We start from the raw sequence: 21,117 nt of genomic DNA, 5'->3' as shown, positions 1-21,117 counted from the left end.
GTGTTACTAATAAAATCAATGATGCTTTGTTTTATTCAAGTTTCCTACTAACAGTATTTAGTGTACCTGCATGAGCTGTTAATTGTGTTCTTTACACCTTTGCTTTTGCTAACATGACATTCCTAATAGTCCAACTGTTTCAAGTATTTAACACTATTTAAAGCATACTCCAAAAAAAGACTCATATTCATTATTAAATAACTCATTTCTTTATTACTCATAAAATATACAGCAATCTCAGTACTGAAAGAACTCATCGGAGCTTTGAATTCACAGTCATAATTTCTATATACATGCTAGTTTCATCCCTCTTCAAGAAAATTAAACGAAAAGAAAAAAATCTTTTCCGTTCTAATAAAGCTAGCAAATGTATTTTTACATATTTCCAGTTAAAATTAATTTCCAACAGACAGAAAAGGGAAGATTTGAATCATGGTAGGATCAAGTGGTTTCTTTTTTTTTTTAAGTTAAAGCAAGCAAAACCTGTCAACAAACATCGACTAATATAAGAGCAAAAGGATCATTCAAACAGAAGAAAATCACACGCTGTCTTGTCATTGGTTTACAGTGTTTCTTCTCACAAAGCTGAGCCTCAGATACCTCAGTACTGGATCAGTGCTTCTTAGAAATGTTTCATTACTTACCTAGTGTGCATCACTGTACTTTCAGAGCTGCCTCTACAAACCCATCATTCTCAGTAACTAATGAAGGCACAAAATGAACACATAAATAGGAACCAAAAGTACACAAATAATTTATTCTTGAAAGACTAAACCGCAACGGACAGGTCAATATACAAAGGTAAGGATGATCAACTTAAAAATAACCTGGTGCACATATCAAACGGTTTTAAATTACCCAGGTCAGTAAATCTGTTTTTTCTTCAGGAGGAGTTTAAGACATGAACATGGGTATATTAAAATTTTGATCTCAAAAAAATAAATGATTTTCGCCCTGTATGAATTACAGACTTGAAGGAAGAGTTCATTCTGACTGATGTAGTGTGCGGAAATAAGCGTCAAATTTATCAAGAAATTTCAAAATTGAAAACTGGCTCCTCCCCCCTGCGAACCGATAAACCCAAAAAATTCTCATTTACACAGTTAAAACTGGGTTAAAATGCATCCATGTCTTTTGGTCCCTGTCGGTTTAGCTCTCTGCGAAGTGCTACCATCCCTCTCCAGCATGTTATTGCTGTACAAAAGTTGCTGTCCACCCAACAAGTACACTTATAGCACTCAAGAAGTCAGTGTTGGTAAAGCAGCGGTTACTGAGGTCCAGTATCAGCTGAAGGACACCTGGTGCTGGATGAGGTCGGGATGAGTGTGGGCCAGCCTGCTGCTCCTCCTCCCTCTCTTGCTCTCTGATGGCGGGGGGTCTCTTAAGGCTCCTGCGGGGGCTTTTCTCTTCCTCTGCCCTCCCAAGCTGGCGGTGGGTGATATTTAAGACACAGTGTGTGTGTTTATGCATTTCTCGCTTCCTCCCGCCCCTCAGTACGTCTCTGAATCCGAGTCGTTGAGCTCCTCGTCCTTGTAGAAGCCGTCGTGGTGGCCGATGTTGTTGAAGCTGCAGTAGGAGCTGTGCTCGCCGCGCAGCACGGGCAGGCTGTCGAAGGTGACACTCTTGGAGGGGCTGGTGGTGAAGTGGTTAATGGCACTGAAGGGGATGGTGGGTGCCGGGGTGCAGGGGGACACAGGCATCATGGTGGCCAGGATGAGGGCGAGGCAGTCTGCCACATCTTTGTTGGGGGCACAAGCCAAGGCGGGTGTGTAACCTGGAACAATGACAGTGCACCCATGTTACATATTCTATAAATGTTGTACACAGTTTCCACATTATATCACTATTTAACACAAGTGCTTCGTCCCAGCTCTCTCTAGCCGCCCTGCCCTGCATGGCTAATGTTAGCTGATGCTTGTGATGATTTGCTGGTTCGCCGGCGTAATTTGCCATTTGGTTACTAAGCACAATGCCAGATCCATCAGTGTAGTTATGTCAGAGCTAGTTGGCTAACCTTATCATGCCCGCTAACGCTATGTCAACCAAAATAGTGTCAGAGTGTGTCCGTCAGTGTTGTCAGTCTAGCTTTACACATAAATTTGCCGCCTAACATGCTGCCGGTCAATGAACACGTCTCGTCACTTAAAAGTAAACAGAGCCGGTGAGTTCCAAGATTGAGCATGCTCAGTTTCGTGTGTCTTCGGTAAAAAACCCTGATGCTCGCAACAAGAAGGTTGACTGCAGTTCCCTCAACGGCCAACCGTGTCGCTAGGAATGAGGATTTATTGAAAGTTACATATGGCACCGTTAAGAAGATGATAATGGTATTATCACTAATTGGTTATCACTAGATACATTGATGGTTGCAGTATCTTTTTGGCAATGTTGCCTAAATAAACATTTTACACAACATTAGGCAAATGTATTAGAAGGTTAGCAAGCCGCTTTAATGTAAAAAATGTGATATTGTGTTAAAATAAAAGCAGCCAAATAGCCATTCATAAAATAAGTTTGCTGAATGTCACCAATAACATTTTATCCTACAGTGTAAATAAGAATGTATGTGTACGTGGTGTACTGTATAAGCCCGTCATACATAAAATGTGATGGTAAAAAGAATAAAAAATTTAATTGGAAATTTACCGTTTTCATCAACTGCAAGTACACTGGCTCCCTTTGCAAGCAGTTCTTGCACCACCACAGTTAATCCGTTTCTTGCAGCCACATGTAGAGGCCTAAATGAAAGATTTGGAACATGGATGAACCAACAGGAAAGTCAATATTGTACAATTTGTATCCCGACATTAATAATACAAATCCCCACAGTAATCCAACAACACAACCATCCCATCGCTTAGATGTAGCAGGAGACAAGACACTGATGTAATTCAAGGGATACATACGTCTGTAAGGCGGCATTTGTGGCATTTATGAGGTTTCTGTCAGCAATCTTCTCCAATATCAACAAGGCACTGGTTTCATGTCCCTGCAGAAAACATGAAGGGTACAATGCATATTAAAAACACACCTACGATAGCTTATATTCCTTCTGCAGTCCGTCGTTTATAATAGTTACACATGATCTCAGGATCATGCTGTAGCATGAGAGAACAGTGCCCCCATATGGCGATACACACCTTACTGCAGGCGAGATGAAGTGCAGTGTTCTTCACAGCATCCTGCAGAGTGAGATCAGCTTTCGCACTGCTCACCAGCAGTTCTAAAAGTAAGAGAAACAAGCAGGGGGAAAAACAGAGGTTAATTTAATACAATGATGCTGATTGTTATATCCCACAAATGTATTTTTCAGTCTAGTGGTTAAACAAGAAAAACATTCATACCAACGGCATTGGTCTGGCCATTTTCAGCAGCCATCATGAGTGGGGTCTTCCCTGCGGCGTCCACACCGTTCACCTGAGCGTTGTGGCTCAGCAGCAGCTGGAGACACTCTACATGGTCAGTGAAAGCTGCTGCGTGTAGTGGGGTCCTGCAGAAACATCATGACAACAATATTAGAATCAAAAACTTCTATTAATTATCAGGTTCCATGATTGAGCCTGCAAACCATATTGCTTTGCATGAGTGTGTTTACCTGTTTTTACTGTCTTTGGCATTGACAATGGCAGGCCCCAGAGTGTCTATTAGCATCTCAGCAGCACCTTCGTTGTCATGGATCCTAAAGAGGAGAAAAGAGCACAATTAATGTCTCTGTTAGAGCTACTGTCCTTACTCGCATTGATCCAAACAGGAGACAGCTCAAGAACTTACACAGCACAGTGGAGTGGGCTGAAAGTGTTTCCTTCAGCCTTGTGAAAAACCTCTTGTTCCAGCAAAACCTCCACACACGTATCGTGACCTGCAGGAAAGAACGCATGAGCCACATCAGCTTTCATCTTGCAGTTCTCACAATCAGGGCTCTCTTTGACATTTAGCTTCATTCAACACGTGTCAAAACGTAGCCTTTGGGTGCAGAGAGACGCTGCATGACAGAATTACATAAAGAACAAGCATCAAACATGAAACATGAATTTGTCCATGCCTATCTTAAATCTATCCTTGCTGAAGTGATCTTTATCACTTTTCTGGCAACTTGCCACAACTTAAAAGCATACATTCCTAAAATCCCACAAACATTCCCATAACTCCATTTATCCCTATTTAAGAGGTCTTTACACCCTCATTTCTGTACCATTGTAGCAGGCCCAGTGCAGTGGGGTGTAGCCCTGGTTGTCTGTTAAGACAGGGAGTGTTTCCACTGATTGGGCAGCATGCAGCAGGCCTCCCAGTACCCCAATGTGTCCACATGCTGATGCCAGGTGGATCGGCGTGCGCCCTTTACAGTCTCGCACCAGGAAGTTGGCGCTGTGCTGCAGCAAGGCCTCCACACATTCCTCGTGGCCGGTCACCGCCTAAAGCCAGAACACAGTAGATTTTAGTGTTATTAGTGCTGACGGATCATATCCTGGATGACTATGCTTTTCAAATGAGCTGATGAGAGCTGACAAATGATTTGGAGTTGACTCTATCCTTAGACAAATAGGCAGGACTGCACTGCCCAGATCCAAAATCAAAGTTTACATCTGATACAGGTGACTAGTTGTTATTGGGCGGCTAAAAAGTATCCACATTTGTTTATATATAACATGCCTGGCAATGAAAATAGTTAAACAGCAAAATAAGGTTATGAATATAAACAACTGTCCCACAGTTAATACAGATGATGCATGTAAAAATGGTTGGACCTCCTTACCCCTCTATGTAGAGCTGTCCTGCCCCACTTATCTTTGGCTTCTACACTGGCTCCCTTATTTAATAGGGAATACACACAATCTGTGTGTCCGCTCAGGACCGACAGCATCAGGGGGGTTCTGAGAGAAAACGGGAAAAAAGGAAATACATTAGATCATGAGTGGGATTTAAGGTTATTAAAAATAAAAAGTTGTACTTACTGTCCATTGCCATCTTGAATGTCTACTGCACTTTGGAGATCAGCATTTCCAATCAGCAAACGTAAACATTCTGAATGACCATTAGTAGCTGCAGGGAAAGAATAAAGACACTATTGTAATACTCATAATAATAAAAATTAACTTTCTTTATAATGCAACATTTAGATAAAGATAAAAACAAATACACCCTACAATAAAAACAGCAAATTAAACACCAATGAATAAGACAGTACGCAGGTCAGATGTAGGCATATTTACAAGTCAACAACTCCTGGACCGTACCTGCAGCATGGATGGGGGTTCGCTTCAGAGTGAAGTCTTTGACCAGGATTGAGGCCCCCTGGTTGATTAACACATCCACACACTCTACATGGCCCTTAAAGGCAGCCAGGTCTAGAGGTGTGCGCCCTTGGGCGTTTCTGACGTCCAGATCCAGCAGAGACTGCACCAGGACCTCCATAGCGTGGTGGTGACCGTGGTACGCCTGGAAGATTCATTCACCAGGAATACGTTAACATTTAAGATACGCTGAGGTTGAAGACAATAAGTATGACAGGACGCAGTACTCACAGCAAGGTGCAGGGGGCTGACAGGGGCTCTGACATCAGAGTCATTCAGGATGTCTGTCCCTGAGGTTTCCATTAGCTGAGAAAAACAACAGGCGCACTAGTTAGAACAGACCTCATATGTACACTTTTGGTCAAGCACGTGTTTTTCGCTGTACATTCTTTTTGATGCTTATCCAAAAAACAAACACACACAGGGAAGAAAAGCACTCACCACATCTAGAGGTGTTTCACTTGCTATCTGCAAGACAGAAAGGGAGATGTAGCAAAGGATTAAACATCATGACACTACAGCAATACAGAGATACTTGTTATACACTAGCAGTCAAAAGTTTGGACACACTTTCCCATTCACTTGTATGAGAAAATGTGTCCAACCTTTTGACTGGTAGTGTATGTTGTGTACTCTGAAGTTATGTTCTCACCAGCTCCAGACAGAGACGATGTCCATACGCCGAGGCGTAGTGCACAGCATTGTAGCCCTGATTGTCCCGGATCCCTGGATTTGCATCATTACGCAGTAAATATTCCAGGCACCTGCAGACACAATAAAGAGGCTGTAGTCGGGGCAAAAATCATCATCTTTTAAGTCTGTTATTCAGCCCCTTTCATAATGCAACTCAAAATTAACCCGCCTCCCGCCTCCCTGATTTCTAATTAAACTAATACTGACTTTCCATCTGTGTCAGAGGCAGCGGCGTAGTGGAGAGGAGTGCAGCCCCTCTCGTCTAGGTCGTTAACGCTGGCCCCAGAGCCCACCAGAGCAAACAGGCACTGGTAGTTACAGTTGGCAGCAGCATAGTGCAGAGGGGTCCTGGAAAAGCAAACACAGCTCAGCTTCTTGTTCAAACTTGACCGAGAAACTAGGAGAGCACAAACTCCTGTTCAAACACCTACAATTAAATGCTACAAACCTGCCAAAGCTGTCCTTTCTATTAAAGTCTGCGCCCGTGTTGAGGAGAAGATTGAGACATTCCAGGTTCCTGAGGGGTGAGGGAGATTTACTAGATGATGAACTGTTAAATATGATGACAGTCTTTTAAACATAGTATTAGGCTGTCCTGTACTCACCCTCCAGCAGCCGCAGCATGTAAACAAGTCCTTCCAAAGTCATCCGGAGTATCAATATCAAACCCTGCATCAGAACACAAGATTATTAACAAGAGTCTGCAGTCTGTATGAAATTCTACAGCACAGACGTTCAAAGTGACAAATATAAAGAACGGGCCAATTTGTACTGTGCTAAATGTGAGTAGCTGAATAACATGAGTAAAAGGGTTGCTCACCTGAAGACAAGAGCTTTCTGCAGCAGTCAGAGAATCCACTAAGAGCAGCCAAATGCAGTGGGAACATACCATGAACGCCTCGTCTGAAAAAGACACACACAGGATGATTTACCTGGTATTATCCAAAAACTAGTACCGAATGATCTTTAATAGTTAGTTCTTTTATCGTAATGTAAAATGGAAGAGGTTTAAACTTGCTCATGATGTTTAAAGTTTGAACAGTTGCTAATACAGGGCAAACGGGCTCACTCACTTAGCCGTGTCAGCTCTGTTTGTGATGAGTGTGTTGATGAGGAGCTCGTGTCCGTATCGAGCTGCGATGTGCAGTGGTGTATTTCCGTTCTTATCTTCACAGTCAATCTCAGCACCTCCAGGGAGAACAAAAACAAACTAAGTAAGCACTAAAGATGGGGTTACACCGAGAAGCAGTTTAAGTTTTACGATCCAGCATGACCAGGCTGAATTTTGTAGAGGAGCTCACCGTTCTCAATGATTGCTTGAGATCTGGAAAACCTCCCGTGGATGGCCGTCATGTGGAGGGGAGTCTTACCGTCTTTACTCTGGAGAGAAACAAAACATGGCGGTGTTACAACAAAGGTCAGGAACAGGGCTTTTGGCTATTGAATATATTCATGAAAGACTGAGTATATCAAAACTGTCTGTCCAGGTAATATTTACCTTGATGTTGACATCAGCCCCGTTGCACACCAGTAGCTCCAGGCAAAGCGCTCCATGGCGGGAGGCGGCGGTAAAATGGAGAGGTGCAAAGCCCTTTTCGTTCACCTGGTTGACTTTGGCTCCACACTCGATGAGCTCGTTCACAACCACATCCTGCCCGTTGTAGCAGGCCACGTGGAGCGGCGTGTTGCCATACGCATTGGGCTCATTAATCTGCAGGGAAACATGAACAGGAATTAGCCATGACCCCATGGTTCCAATCAACTAACTAGTATGATACTTGAATTTCTTTTAAACACAATATCGAAGTCATTCTTCATATGCAGGGAAACTCTAGCAGACTCCACAGTGCGGTGACAATAAGCTCGTGGGTGGAACTTACATCCACCCCCAAGTCCAGGAGGTATTTGACAACACTGATCATTCCACTGGAAGCTGCTGCATGTAGGGGGGTGTAGGATTTCTTATCTTTGCAGGCCACCTCGGCTCCATGAGATGCCAGTAGCTTCACCACTTCTATATGCCCTGAAGAGAAATATCAGTGATCAAGAGTATGTCCTAACATTAGAAACCTTAAGAATTTAAGTATCATATTAACAAGGAAGACATTAATAAAACTGAGTCCCAGAGACTTTTATTAAAAGAAGCTGCATAGAAAATGTGACGTAAAAACCCCTGTGGTTGATGTATTACCCATGTAGGCGGCCCAGTGGATTGCACGGCGGTCCCTCTTGTCAAATGCATTGATGTTTGCTCCTCTGGAGAGCAGGAGCCTCACCATCTATCAGCAGAGACACAGAGAAGGGAGCAAGAAGAAAATGTGTCAAAGAAAGTTGAACCTGATTCTACTGCCTTTATATCAGCATGGCAACTCATAAAGCCATTGTGTTTACATGCATTTAATGCAGACTCATTCTGGTCTACATGAAATGCATAGTTTACTTTAAAGCTAATCTCTTGGATTAGACGCACCTCCACAAAGCAGTACATTATTTAATTGCTGAGCATGTGTGGGTTGAAAAATCTATTGACTTTACATCAGCGGTTCAAGACATTAAGCATTGTACAGTCCGTTTCCATATTTAACCTATGTTGAAGCCTCTGCATGAGCTGTCATCAGGTTGAACACAGACTTTAGCTGCAGCTCACCTCAGTATTTGTTGTGTTTTACTAACTATTGCTGCTTAACCAGAAGGTTGTCTGAACAGCTCTGATGCACTTAATTTGCATACCTTTAAGATAACACACTTGCACGAGGGCATACGATTTCATTTGCATGCAAATATGCGCTTGGACCAGCACTGTCTGTGCACGTGGCATCCTAGAAAGTGTGACCACAATTTATGACCGACAGTGTCAGTCTGCTCTGCATCCAGGTGGAAATGAAACGACTGTCTGAAAATGTTTTCAAAACAAGTTATGACTGGTTCATTGGGAAGCAGCTTTACTGTTTGTTTAGTTGGGGTTTTTTCCAATTTGGGGGTTTGGGTTGGTGACAACATCAAAGAGCTGATTATTATCACCCTGTCAAAAGTCGACTAAACATCAATACAACAGCAGCTTAGCTTAGCTACTTGACTAAAATGGAATGTAGGACCAGGCAACGGGATATGAGCATATAGCCACCTGTATAATAATACATGATGAGCTGTGATAATGACAGTTGTGGTGATTGCCTGCACAGCTGTTTACAGTAGGTAGTTAGAAGAGCTATATGGGGATGTAGATTGTTTCAGCGCACACTTCTCAAACAAGCAAAAAATAGCCATTGTGTATTTGTTCTCTATTTCAGTGGTACAAGTTACAATGCACATTGTGTTGACACATACATTAGGCAAGCAGAAACAATTCCTTTCAGCAAGAGGAAAGGGTCCTGAGCAAATACAAACAAGCAGGGCTGGTGTGATGGTTTGCCAATAAAAACGTTGTGCATGTGGTACATGCTCTGTTGAGGGAAGTCTTACTCTGTCAATATGAGCAGTACTAAAGTGGTAATACTTTAAATACACTACAATGACAGGACAGACTGTACAGCCACTGCACTTATAGATACTGATATTTCAAACGTCTTCTATCCATTAAGCTACAACTAACGTCATTTAAGCACATATTCAAGTGCAGCTCACAGCTACATCAAACAACACGTCAGACTTATTAGTACCTCCAGATGACCACTGAAGGCTGCGTGGTGCAGCGCGGTCCGGCCTGCTCTGTCTGACACATTCACATTGCTGAGCAGCGGGACGAGGGCTTCGGCGCAGCGCACCGCCTTATTTGCCGCGGCGATGTGAAGCGGAGTCTGCCAGTTCTTGTCTCTGGCGTTCACGTCTGCAGAGTGTTTCAGCAACACCTGCACAGCATCCTAAGAAGAAGAAGAAGTCATCACATGTAGGTTTTTAGATTTGTAAAATAATGCACAATAGATTGTGTTCAACAGAATCAGAGGAAAATACACATACCTCACTGCAGGAGGCCACAGCCCGGTGCAGAGGAGTGAGCCACTTGTTATCTTTGGCATTTACTCTGGCACCTACAAGTCAGAGGACGATGGCTGTCAGACTGTCTAAGGTCATATAGCAACATGACATCAAGTGCAACATTTCAACAGCTTGACTAAAGTCTTTTTGACAGCTATGAGGTCCTGTTTAGTAATATTACCATCTGCATAAGCAAAACAGGGCAGACTGCAAAGGGTGCATGTAGAGAAAAATGTTGAATACAGATGCACCATGTGGCCACGTAGGCATGTGAATATCCTGAGTGTCACATTTGAATTCAATTCAATTACCAGGAAAGAAAACACAGTATGTCAGAGCCTTGATATACAGCATCGCAAAGAAAGGTGTCGATGCTTTTGAACTGATTTTAAGACTTTAAACTTGATGCAAAAGTCATAAAGAACCAGACTTCTCAGATTGGTATAATGCCTTTGGCCTTGTTTGTCACACAATCACAATCACATTTGTTTGTACATCAGTTTTTTTTCCATAAATCCTGTTTTGGAAAAACATACCTGAAAGAATCAGCAGCTCTATAACTTCTGCATCTCCAAGGTAGGCAGCAGCATGCAATGGAGTTCGCTTCTCATTGTCCTGTAATGGAAGAACAGAAAGACATTAGTAGGATTAAATAGAAACAAAACATTTCCATCCTAACCTTGTATCATGTTTTTATTTATATGGGTCAATGTGTGCATGACCGGTTGTGACTATAAAACACATATTTTCTGTTTAATCTAATATTGGTGACATAAAAAAAGGTTGACAAAAACTGTTTATAGCAAAAGATCTGTTAAAGACAGTTAACTTTTGAAAAACAAGAACGTACAAAAACAGAACGCCCCCCACCAGAGCAGTAATGTTGAGGAATGCAATAAAATAAGCAGATCCAGATCTTGCAGTAGGAACTGTAAAAACAAGCTATGAGCTCCCAGTTCTAAGAAACTACTGACTGAAAGAGTTATGAGAGGCTTTTCGAGGACAGTTATACATTAGAGGATTTAAATTCAGTGTTGCTGGGACGTTTTCAAAATATAGAAATAATATGAGGAAACGGAAAGAGATTAGCAGAAACTGTTGGGATTACCTGTGCGTTCACATCCTCTTTTTTGAATATGAGCGAGCGTACTTCATCTGGGTCCACATTGAAAATAGCTTTCAGCAAAGCAGGCTGCAAAACAAAGAGAATGGGTTTTTAAAAACTGAATTTCAAGGCTTTTCTGGCAGACATGAAACACTATCTCAGACGTTCATTAATAAAGTAAATTTTTTATGTGCGGCTGATGAAATGAAAACACTGTTTCATGGTTTAAATGCCAGACGCTCGGTTAAGATTTGAGATTAGCTATGGTTAAAACTTGAGAAAACAATAACCATTCAGACCTTGGAGACCTTAGACCTCGGGGAAACTTCGGGACCCTCGACCTCAAGCACCACGATACACACGCGACTCATTTGCTCAGAGATTACACGATCATGTTAAACCTGCTAAAAAGTACTGTAGAAATATTCTTGTTTGAAATCCTTGAAATAAAAACACACAGACTGAAGCCTGAGGTAATGGCAGTGAGGGATATGACTAAAGTAGGCTGGATCCGACATTACAGCGGTCATTTAACAAATTGATGAGTCCATGAATCAGAGGATGATGAAGGCAGACTGTCAGGATTGATACTGACAAGTGCTGAGCAGCCAGTTTCTAATTCTGCCCGGTGTTTACAGTTTGTTGGCAAGCGAAACTACATCTATCCCATTGCACGGAGTTAAAAAAACACAATCCAACATGGTGCTCCAAATAACGCGCTGTCCATCTTTTTCTCCAGACATATTTTAGACTTAAGCATGACTAACTTCCTGTGGCTGTCTGCATCTTCGGCGGAGACAGAGCAGAAAAGAAAAGGGAAAGATCCATACAGCTGGTCTGGTTCAACATATCCAACAGGACAAAAAACAAGGACGATGTGAAACAACGTTTCCAAATTTATACTGAAAGTAAAAGGAGAAATTTGTTGAAGGCCTTTATGAAGTGTTGCTCTTTGCGTTATGCAAGTCGTGCCCAAGCCTCTTAAAAAGTTGCTGAATTTGCCCCACCCTTCTTAGGGGTGTGTACATGGAGATAGTAGAACTGTGGGCTTTGCTATAAGCAAGCAAAATATTTCCCTTATTTCCAATTTGCACATCTATTCATGTTTGTGCCTCAAAGGACAGCAAAGATAGCCAAAAGTAACACTGTTTTGTAAGACATGTAGCTGAAACCATATTAATGATTTAACAAAATATGGAACCAGCTGTTATTCATTGTTACACTCTAAGAGATTTTTGCCAACACTTCCTGTAAGACAACAAGGCTCTTTTACAACACTTGCTGTGACTCTGAATAGTGAGTTGCATCTGAGAACATAATGTCCCAACACAGCAGACTTTAAACATAACAGGGTTACAACATCTAGTCCATGAAGTTGCCCACAACTACATGAAAAGAATCAGCATTTTGCACTTCTTTAATAAAACCCTGCAACTGTGAATGCAATAATTCCTACTTTTAACCGACACGGCAGCGAATATAAATCTCTCACTTCTGCCACACCATAGGGAGGCAATTTAGCATTTTAATTTTAAATTTAAATTAATTGATGTTTGATGTCCTGGATGGAGAACAAGCACGACACAGACAGTTGATTCAAGTGCTTGTTTCATTGATTCTACATCACATAACACAAATGTTTGCTTGGGATTATAACCAGTGTTATATCTCTATGACTTTATGAAATGGTCATCACTGTGTAGTTAAGTGTGCAAATTAACCTTCATGTGTGATATATGCCAGCTAAACACTGCTCTGCTGCCCTATCTGATCCACTATAACACCAGTGGAGAGTCTTTGATCAGGCAGTTTTCCACTGCCAGTGGGAGGAGGCTGGCATAGATGGGGAGAACAGTTAGGGCAGGGGATCCCATCCAGAGGCTGCAACTGGTTACCCATGAAAGACCCAGATGGAACATTCCTGGCCTCCGCTAAAACTTAACTCTTTCCTGACTTGAATCAAGTTTTAAAAAAACAGAACAATAAAGCCATTAAAGCCGTTTAACCGAGTTTGTTTCAGCATTCATCTGCAACAACCACAGCAACAATTTTTTTTATCCACATGTGAAGTTTGGCAGTGCTTAAATGTTGTCTGTGTCAGGTGAGTGGTTGTCAAGCACTTGCATTACTTGTGAGCATTCATAACATTTGAATGAGCAATGTGCACCCATGTATCCAAAACAAAGCGTAAGATGAAGATGGGGCAAAGAGTTGACAACAACCTGCTGGACTGTTAGGCAGGAATGAGAACCTGCATTATGCATTGCCACCGTCTGCCCTGAATACATCTTCAGAGGAAAAAGTGCAAAGTGTAAAAAGGCAAATACTCTACAAGCCTAATTTGTGAGAGGAAACAAAAACACTAAACTTATATTTGATTACGTTTGTTCATTAAGACTTTATCCCTCATTTAACCCACCAGGCTGCCAGCCTAGCTAATTAGCCAACGTTCAGCCATGTATCGAGGTAAAACAAAGACCTTCAGTGTACATGGAATAGTTTGAGCTATGTGCTCACAACCACATTGCTATCTAGTATCATTACATGGTACACTGTCAGCCTTATGAAAGTCAAGCATGTATCCAAGTACTTTCACCTTTAGCTGACAGAATGAACTTGGACTGCATGTACTGTACGCAATAAACCTTGGTATAGCACAAACAGAATAACATATTCTATTTTATATTGTACGACTTCTTTTTGAACGAAAATATGAATCTATTGAGAAAACTTTACTATAAATATTTCAAAGTATAAAAGGAGGCATGGTTAAGATTATTCCCTTTGAAGTCCATTGAAATAAACAGGGAAAAAAAGCTATGGCCTTGTACAAAAACTGAGCCACATGATGCGTTTAAGCAGACGGATGGAAGTTATTAGAATAAGTAAAACAAAGACTACAATTACCATCAAGGGACCAAGTAGCTTACATTGGCTTTAAAAAAAACATAAGACAATCCTCTCATTCAGTGATTATAATGCCCATGAATATCTGCAGGGTGAAACAGTGGCTGGAGCTACTGGGGATAAATTCAGAGTAACAAACAGGCACTTGTGCTTCTTACACTGTTACATTTCTGTCAACCCCCCCACTATGAAATGGAAGGACAAATCTGCATTTTGTTGTTTTCAAGTTCCCCAGTCCTGCACGACTGGTGTAGGAGATTTTCTATGCTTCTCTAGCTGCACGACTGTGCACCTCCTCTTCTCATACAAGCCAGCCTAGTTAATACCATCACCATGGAGACAGCTCTTTGGCAACTCCAGCAGCTCACATGAGCTCAGGTACACGATCATTCAAGCACACGCACACAATGAAAGACACGTGCACGTACATTTTGGTACAAGAATAGCAGGCATGGCCAAAAACACACAGCCCTTAAATGATAACAGAAAGCTATTTTTGTGTTGTAAAGTAGGTGGCGAGTGTTTAATAAAGTGAGAGGACGCATGTCTAATACTGTCACATTGCCAGTCACTTTATACATTTATCTAAACGATTTACAGCAGTTTACCCACAGGTATAGTCTTAAATATAATACCTAAACACAATTTGGTAAACAACTACTTCCTAAAAAGCTAACGGTTAAATTATTAACTGCATTTTCAAGGGGGAAACACTTGCGATCGATGACATAACGCATCTATAACACTGCTATAAACCACATTTAGAGAGAGAAAAAACACATGAGGACAATCAGGTAAAGAACAAGGTTCAAAGCCTCTGACGAATCTACACTTTCACAATGCATTAGTGGTATTCCGACCTTATTAAAACAGGTATAAGGATTAATCGTGGCATAGTGGCGTATGTCATTATTTATGTGTTTACATGTTATCCAGTGAAATGGCTATCATGACACCTCCCCAGCTTAGTCAACGTTAGCTCATATAAAGATGTCATAAACGTCCAGTTGTCACAGTAACGTCGCCACCAACAGTTCTCTTTGTTGTTATGGTAATAATTTCACACCATTCCCCCAGTAGAGAGATGTAGTGGCTATTCTTCTGTCGTAATATCACTTACAAGCCAGAACTCTATCCCAGTCTTGTTTTGTTAAGTCACAACATGCTAACAAGTCACTTCCCAACTCAGTAGCTGGTAGCATTTCACACAGGCTCTGGCTAATTGCTGGAGATAAACACAGTATCATTAGCTGGCTACAACTCAACAACCTCTTGAGCATGTGTATCAAGGTAAATGTAATGTCACTTATTCTCGCCAAAACATGGCTCTAAATATGGTTCAACCAACAGTGGTGTGGCAAACTTTCAACCTCTTTCATTGAACATTTTTCTATATAACTTAGGCTCATTTCAAACGTTTAAGGAGATGCTTCCGTTTCGGAGAATAGCTGGGGAAACTCGAATTACATTCCGCCTGCGACTGTTGAAATCGGGGCAGCTAACGTTGGCTAACGGCAGCCAGCCGACAGTAGCTTTAACTTGAGTCTGTTTTGACTGAATGGTCACTTACCTGGTCTCGAATTTTGAGAACCACCATATTTCTGGGATTTTAATCGTTCTCATGCAGATTCATAAAGGGATATGTTTCTCCTTCCGAATAGCAGTGTTTGATCTTGGTAGCTCTCCCGCTGGTCTGCCGGAGGCCTTGTGTGACGCTAGCTTAGCTCTCTTGCTAGCTCCCTAACCTGATGGCATGGAAGCAGAGGAGTAGCGGAAACTCCATAACATTGGCGCCACCATAATTCGCTACTCACAAAGATGCGATTCAATTGGTCTGACGCGCCGGACGTTCCAGTAAGGGAGTTAGAGATTGGTTGATCTTAACAGCGTCCTGTAAGAGGCGCACTGTGTTGAATATTGCATTGCTGCCTGCGCTCATGATATAATAGATATATTATATTGAACGATCTTAATTACAGTACAACAATTCTGCGCTCATTTGATTCACCGTATTTACATGTGTGTCTCTATTTAGTCGGAGTAACAGCTGCTTATTGTTCTATTTTTTACGCACCGTGACTCATGAAGTTGCACAAAAAACGAGAGCCATGCTTCCATCGGACGCAAGAGCTCGGTTGGAGCTACATTGAGTCAGTGTATTGTACAAACTATATTATATTATTATGCAAGGAAGAATAGAAGAGGAATTACTTCAGACACAATCTCACCCAACATTAACGTATTCTCTGGTTTATGGTAGCACGCCACAAAACTAAGTATAATGAGCTTAATGGAGGTCAGGTCCCCTTGCAATACTCTTAATCTTGTAAAATAAAAACTATTCACGGTAGGCTACCTAAAGTATTATAATCACCTGGTTCCTCATTTCTGTTATAGGCTAATGTTAAAAATTGGGGTTTAATAATGAAGGTTGATTTAAATGTGAAAATGTGATTTCACTACATGTACAGTGCTGCACAAGCTATTTGGAGGAAAGCGATTGACATGCAAAACTCAGACCCTATAGGCCTACACCTATTACACTATTTAAGAATATGTATGCTTTGTGTGTTGACTGATAAATAAGTAATTCTAGGACATATCTTGTGACAATGAGATAATAAGACAGAGTAGCACTGTCTAATGTGGAACTGACTAGGGAGAAGCAGCCTAAGTTCTGAAAAATCCACAGGTTGGAGTGAGTCTCAGTATGTCCTGTGACCTCACACCAAATTATTATGAAACATGGCCCTCTAGTGACTTAACCTTAAACTACAGGCATGCTTTGACAGTGTGCATCAAATTGCAAAAATGCATGAAAAAGGAATAGCCTACAAATACATTATAAAAAAGCCCAGGTTGCAATATTTGTAGTTTTTACTTGTTATTTAGACGATTATTTTATGACACAGGGTGAATTTGAAAGCATTATTGATTTGGGCAAACTTTTGTAATCACTGTGGGGGGAAAAATATTGCTTTAACTTCAAAGAACTTGGAAAATAATATGGAATCTAAATTTAAGGGATATCAGATCTGGACAAAATAATAAACCCATGCTTAACTTAATGAAACACAGTCTTTGCATTAATAATCCTATCAATAAGCATGTCTGTTCTTAAAAGTCTAAAGCACTTGAAGAATTTTACGGCCACAACAGCTGATGATGTGGGACAGTAATTTCCTCTGTATGGACTGGCGGGGATGACATCATGGAAGAGTGCCAAAAGGCTTGGACATAAAACTGTCTGTTTATGGTGCACCCAGTGACTCAGTGATTATGTCACAGACACAGCCAGTACATTGAGCTTCATTGTTCACAGTGTAGCAATGCAGAACTAGATCTGCCGCTATGATGGAAAACATATAATATACTGTAGATGGCAAGTTATTTGAATTTCAGGCATTTAGCTTCAACAGGTCAGTAAAGAAATATAACAAGACCTATGTTAATGTTGCATAATGATAATATGTCAGGGAGCACGCAGAGATTTTTACTCCTTTTTACTGCACTCCATCTTGCAGCATCTGTGCCATTAAGAAGCTGTTTGGCAAAGTAGTACAGTTTTGTGTGTGAGGGTGTTAGCAGGGGTCTTTTAAAAGAATGTGGGTTATGCTCACCAGGCAACCTTCCAGGGTAGTCTCACATTTCAAGACACTGGATACAAAGAGAAGGGTAAGGGAAAGGTTGGGGTGGCTATGTTGATGATTTTGGTTGTAGATTGGTGTAGGTTAGTCCACTATGCTGTGGGGTAATCCTTCTGGATCTGTCCCTAAGCCCCTCCAAGGCCACAGTAACCTCAGCAGGAATACTTTCTCACCGGGGAGCCTGAGGTGGAGCAGGGTTCCCACAAATTAAATTAAGAAGAGGAGAAACAGCAGACAAAGGAGTGAATGCATAGATTGAGAAAACAGATGCATACTCACATACCTCCACCCCTCTTTAAAAGTGCACCCTGACCCTGTGTTTACACCCTTCTTGTTTACAGGACCCTTTCTGTAGGTGTGTGAGTGAGAGAGAGAGAGGGGCGGGGGGGTATTAGGTTAAAACTCCAGACCAAAATATTCAAATATACATCTTTGGTATTAACTTATGCAAAGTCAGTATTGGGTTTGATTGAATATAATATTTATATTCAAATTGGTCAGAAATGCACCCAAGAAGTAGCAATTTTTTCCATTAGAGCCACTTCTGTTTGTGAGGAGGAGATTACTGGCCATGAGATGCTACTATAGTTCGGTAAAATGACCCTCTTCACTGCAACTATATAAGGAAAATAAGGGCTTCCTGTACAGCATAAATGGACATGTTAATAAAAATAAAACGAGAAAAGAAAAATTTCAACATATGCAACCACATCATATGCAGAATACAATAAATACACTGACAAATAGATGTCTGCATTTTTGTGAAGACTGGGAATCTCAGGACATTCTTATCTGGCAACCTCCTGCTGAGAAATGACATGGTCCTTAGTACCCAGGTGCCAGCTGTGAGGTCCTGCACGGCCATGAGACAGCCACATTGATACGCATGCAGGATCATCCTTCAGATTCCCTGATGCCGGGCTGTGCCCCTGTCTGTCCGGCCGTCAGGATGAGGGATAGCAAACAGCTGGACAGACGGGGTCCTGGGATGAAAGTGGTGTCACCCACTGGTTCGCTCACAGCTGCTGCAGGACAGTGGCGAGATAGGAGGGAGAAGAGAGAGAATTTCAAGCTCACCGTTTCCCACCACGGATCCTGAAGTGTTCATGTAGAGCCAGAAACACATTATCATTTGATAAGTCTAGCTAAAGGAAGGACAGGCATATCAAAGCATAAGAGAAATAAATCAGGTAGCATTCATGGTGAAAAAGGCCAAATTGGATGAAGATGTATCAAATAATCCAGATACATCGTGGTATTTGTTGAGTAATGATGTGGGAAAAAGGTGAACAGATATTATTTCTTTTTCTCTGAAAAAGTAGACATTTGTCATCTGTGCCAAACGGTAAACCAAGGAGAGGTACTGAAAAATGCTTTGAAGTGACAAATAAAAATGTGAGACTGTGGACAGCTGTAGATTTATGACGATGACAAATCTGCATATAATCTGTGCTAATCACACAGTCCTAGCTCCTGCTTGTGATAAAAGCTTCTCTTCTTTTTACCTAAATTCCCACCACGAAGCATTCTAGTGGGAAAGGGCCCAGTTGGTATGTTCACAGCATATTGTTCCCTCATAAGTTTGGAGTTAGGGACCAAGTGCAATGACAGGCAGTTGGTGCTTTTTCCCCCCATTTTTTCATAACATATCAGGAATAACAAACCCTGCCTGTAGATATGCTAAATTACTGGACTTGTAGACTTAGATATGTATTTGAATTTCATATAAATGTTGTTGTTGCTCAGTAGCAACTGATGTGTCAAAGCCAAACACCCCAGATGATGACAAGCTCAAATATGACCAGTAGATGGCACTGATTCCATTTTAAAGATATTTGTGTGCACTTGTGTGGACGCTACAGGTGCTATTTTTAGGAGGTACATAACAGCAAACTGGAGTCTGTAGATGCAGCTGTTGTTGCGTTGACATTTTGGAATTGTATGTTATGCAACAACAAGCAAATAATAACCTCTTTACAAGCAGTGATCAACTATAAAATCTCATGTCCCTATTATCATAAATCTTTGTCCTTCATCCACTAACTATTTTAGTGAATTTAACACAGATAATAGTTTAAAATAGGCCTAATAAAAACCCCAAATAATGTACCTATAGAGTAAAATGCACCGATAATTCACACACAGGCCAGTTTATTATCTTATCCTTGTAGCAGCATAAAAATTGAATATGACACCTGTGAAATTAAAACCAAAAGTCGGCATCAGTTTTTGGACGAACTTGCTTGAGAGAGGAGTACACTTGGTCATGTAGACAGGCAGTGGCCAGAGCTGCCCTCGTCTGTCCATCACAGAGATTATCAGAGGGCAATGGAGTGGACGGAGTGCTCTGTCTACCACTGGATGGGGTTTTAACATGGTCCCCTGTTTCGACCAAGTGGACTATTTATAGCTCTAACGTCACAACGATTCATGTCATCACGCAGAGCTGCACACCTAACCCTCAACCTTGTCCTCAAGGTACACGATTAACGTTTCCACTGTGACCTCAATGTGTTGCCTATGTGTAGTAAAGAGGAAAAAAGGAAGTTAAAAGTTGGTAAACGACTGTGTGTTTAGCCAAAAACGTATTTTAAAGTATGAGCACTTGCTCGGCGTTAGGGTAAAAGAATGAATTCGCGTTAGCAACTAACGTTATTAGGTAAGTAATGTAGACTGTAGTCATTGGTAAGTAAACGTATAGAAATGGCAGTTACAGCCAAAACAGTGAAAGCAAGGAGTTACATTATATTTAGCCAATACGAGTTACAAGTTATTGAAGAATAATATTGTTTTAAATTGAGTTTTACGCTTCACAGTTAGCTAACACACAACAGTTTGCTATCGGCGCATTAATATTCTAATCAACGGTTGGTTCTGAGGCCACAGGTGGTCGTGTTGCTAGTGTGCGTCCGCCAGTAAGAGTGGACCGGAGGCTTTAGAGTGTATGGCTGTCACATCCTCAACCCACCAACAGCAACGAGTTTTTCCCTAACTACTGACGAACCTCTCCATCATTGCTTTCGCAGACTGTTGTTTGTCACAAGATGTTGAGTATAATAGTGCAGCGTGCCTTCTATAAATAGACTTGCCTACGGATGTATGATCTCACCAAACGTGGTTGAAGTGTGAAAGTCCACTCAAAAACTCGTCAATTAACTGAGATGCATCAGTCCTTGTCGGAGGTTACACTTGACTTGGTTTGACTAATATTTTAATATAGGCAAAAACAGAAAGTAAGTAGGATGTGTCAGTCTCTGCGGTTTAAGCAGTATGTACATTTCAACAGCTATGAGTCTAATAATAGCTGTAGAGAGATAAAGATAAGATAATCTTTTATTGATCCCCAGGGGGGAAATTCCATACACACTTACACTGCAGAGGTGTTTATAGATGTGCTACAATATACTGTAAATACGTGATCACAAGTAAAGGTCCTTCATTCTATATTTTAATCATACAAACTGCTTAAAATATAAAAGAAAAAAATGTTCTCATGATGCCA

At 41.3% G+C, this 21,117-nt stretch overlaps 1 protein-coding gene across 1 annotated transcript; it reads right to left on the bottom strand.

Moving 5' to 3' along the window:
• Positions 1–201: 201 nt before the first annotated feature.
• On the bottom strand, positions 202–15,710 carry ankrd28b (ankyrin repeat domain 28b). The gene is made up of 28 exons (XM_069655855.1): positions 15,539–15,710; positions 11,065–11,148; positions 10,493–10,571; positions 9,939–10,009; positions 9,641–9,841; positions 8,173–8,260; positions 7,862–8,004; positions 7,480–7,692; positions 7,283–7,361; positions 7,055–7,169; positions 6,802–6,884; positions 6,587–6,650; positions 6,430–6,498; positions 6,189–6,329; positions 5,941–6,052; positions 5,730–5,756; positions 5,520–5,594; positions 5,232–5,433; positions 4,950–5,037; positions 4,751–4,868; positions 4,190–4,409; positions 3,769–3,856; positions 3,593–3,676; positions 3,342–3,487; positions 3,138–3,220; positions 2,904–2,986; positions 2,644–2,735; positions 202–1,774 (listed from the first exon to the last, which is right to left on the bottom strand). The coding sequence occupies exons 1-28, from the start codon at positions 15,563–15,565 to the stop codon at positions 1,491–1,493; spliced, it is 3,159 nt and encodes a 1,052-aa protein (XP_069511956.1). The 5' UTR covers positions 15,566–15,710; the 3' UTR covers positions 202–1,490.
• Positions 15,711–21,117: the final 5,407 nt, after the last annotated feature.

The sequence above is a fragment of the Semicossyphus pulcher genome, unplaced genomic scaffold (genome assembly GCF_022749685.1).
Source record: "Semicossyphus pulcher isolate SPU_LCO1_2020_fin unplaced genomic scaffold, fSemPul1.0.p SCAF_9, whole genome shotgun sequence".
NCBI lineage: Eukaryota > Metazoa > Chordata > Actinopteri > Labriformes > Labridae > Semicossyphus > Semicossyphus pulcher.
Note: the sequence above shows the minus strand (reverse complement) of the source record. Positions and strands in the feature narration are given on the sequence as shown.

Coding starts and splice junctions, on each gene's coding strand:
- ankrd28b (XM_069655855.1), bottom strand. CDS start 15,565: ATGGTGGTTCTCAAAATTCGAGACCAG. Junction 7,362..7,479: donor GGGCTGATGTCAACATCAAG/GTAAATATTACC, acceptor GTTTCTCTCCAG/AGTAAAGACGGTAAGACTCC. Junction 6,330..6,429: donor AGAAAGGACAGCTTTGGCAG/GTTTGTAGCATT, acceptor TTGCTTTTCCAG/GACCCCTCTGCACTATGCTG.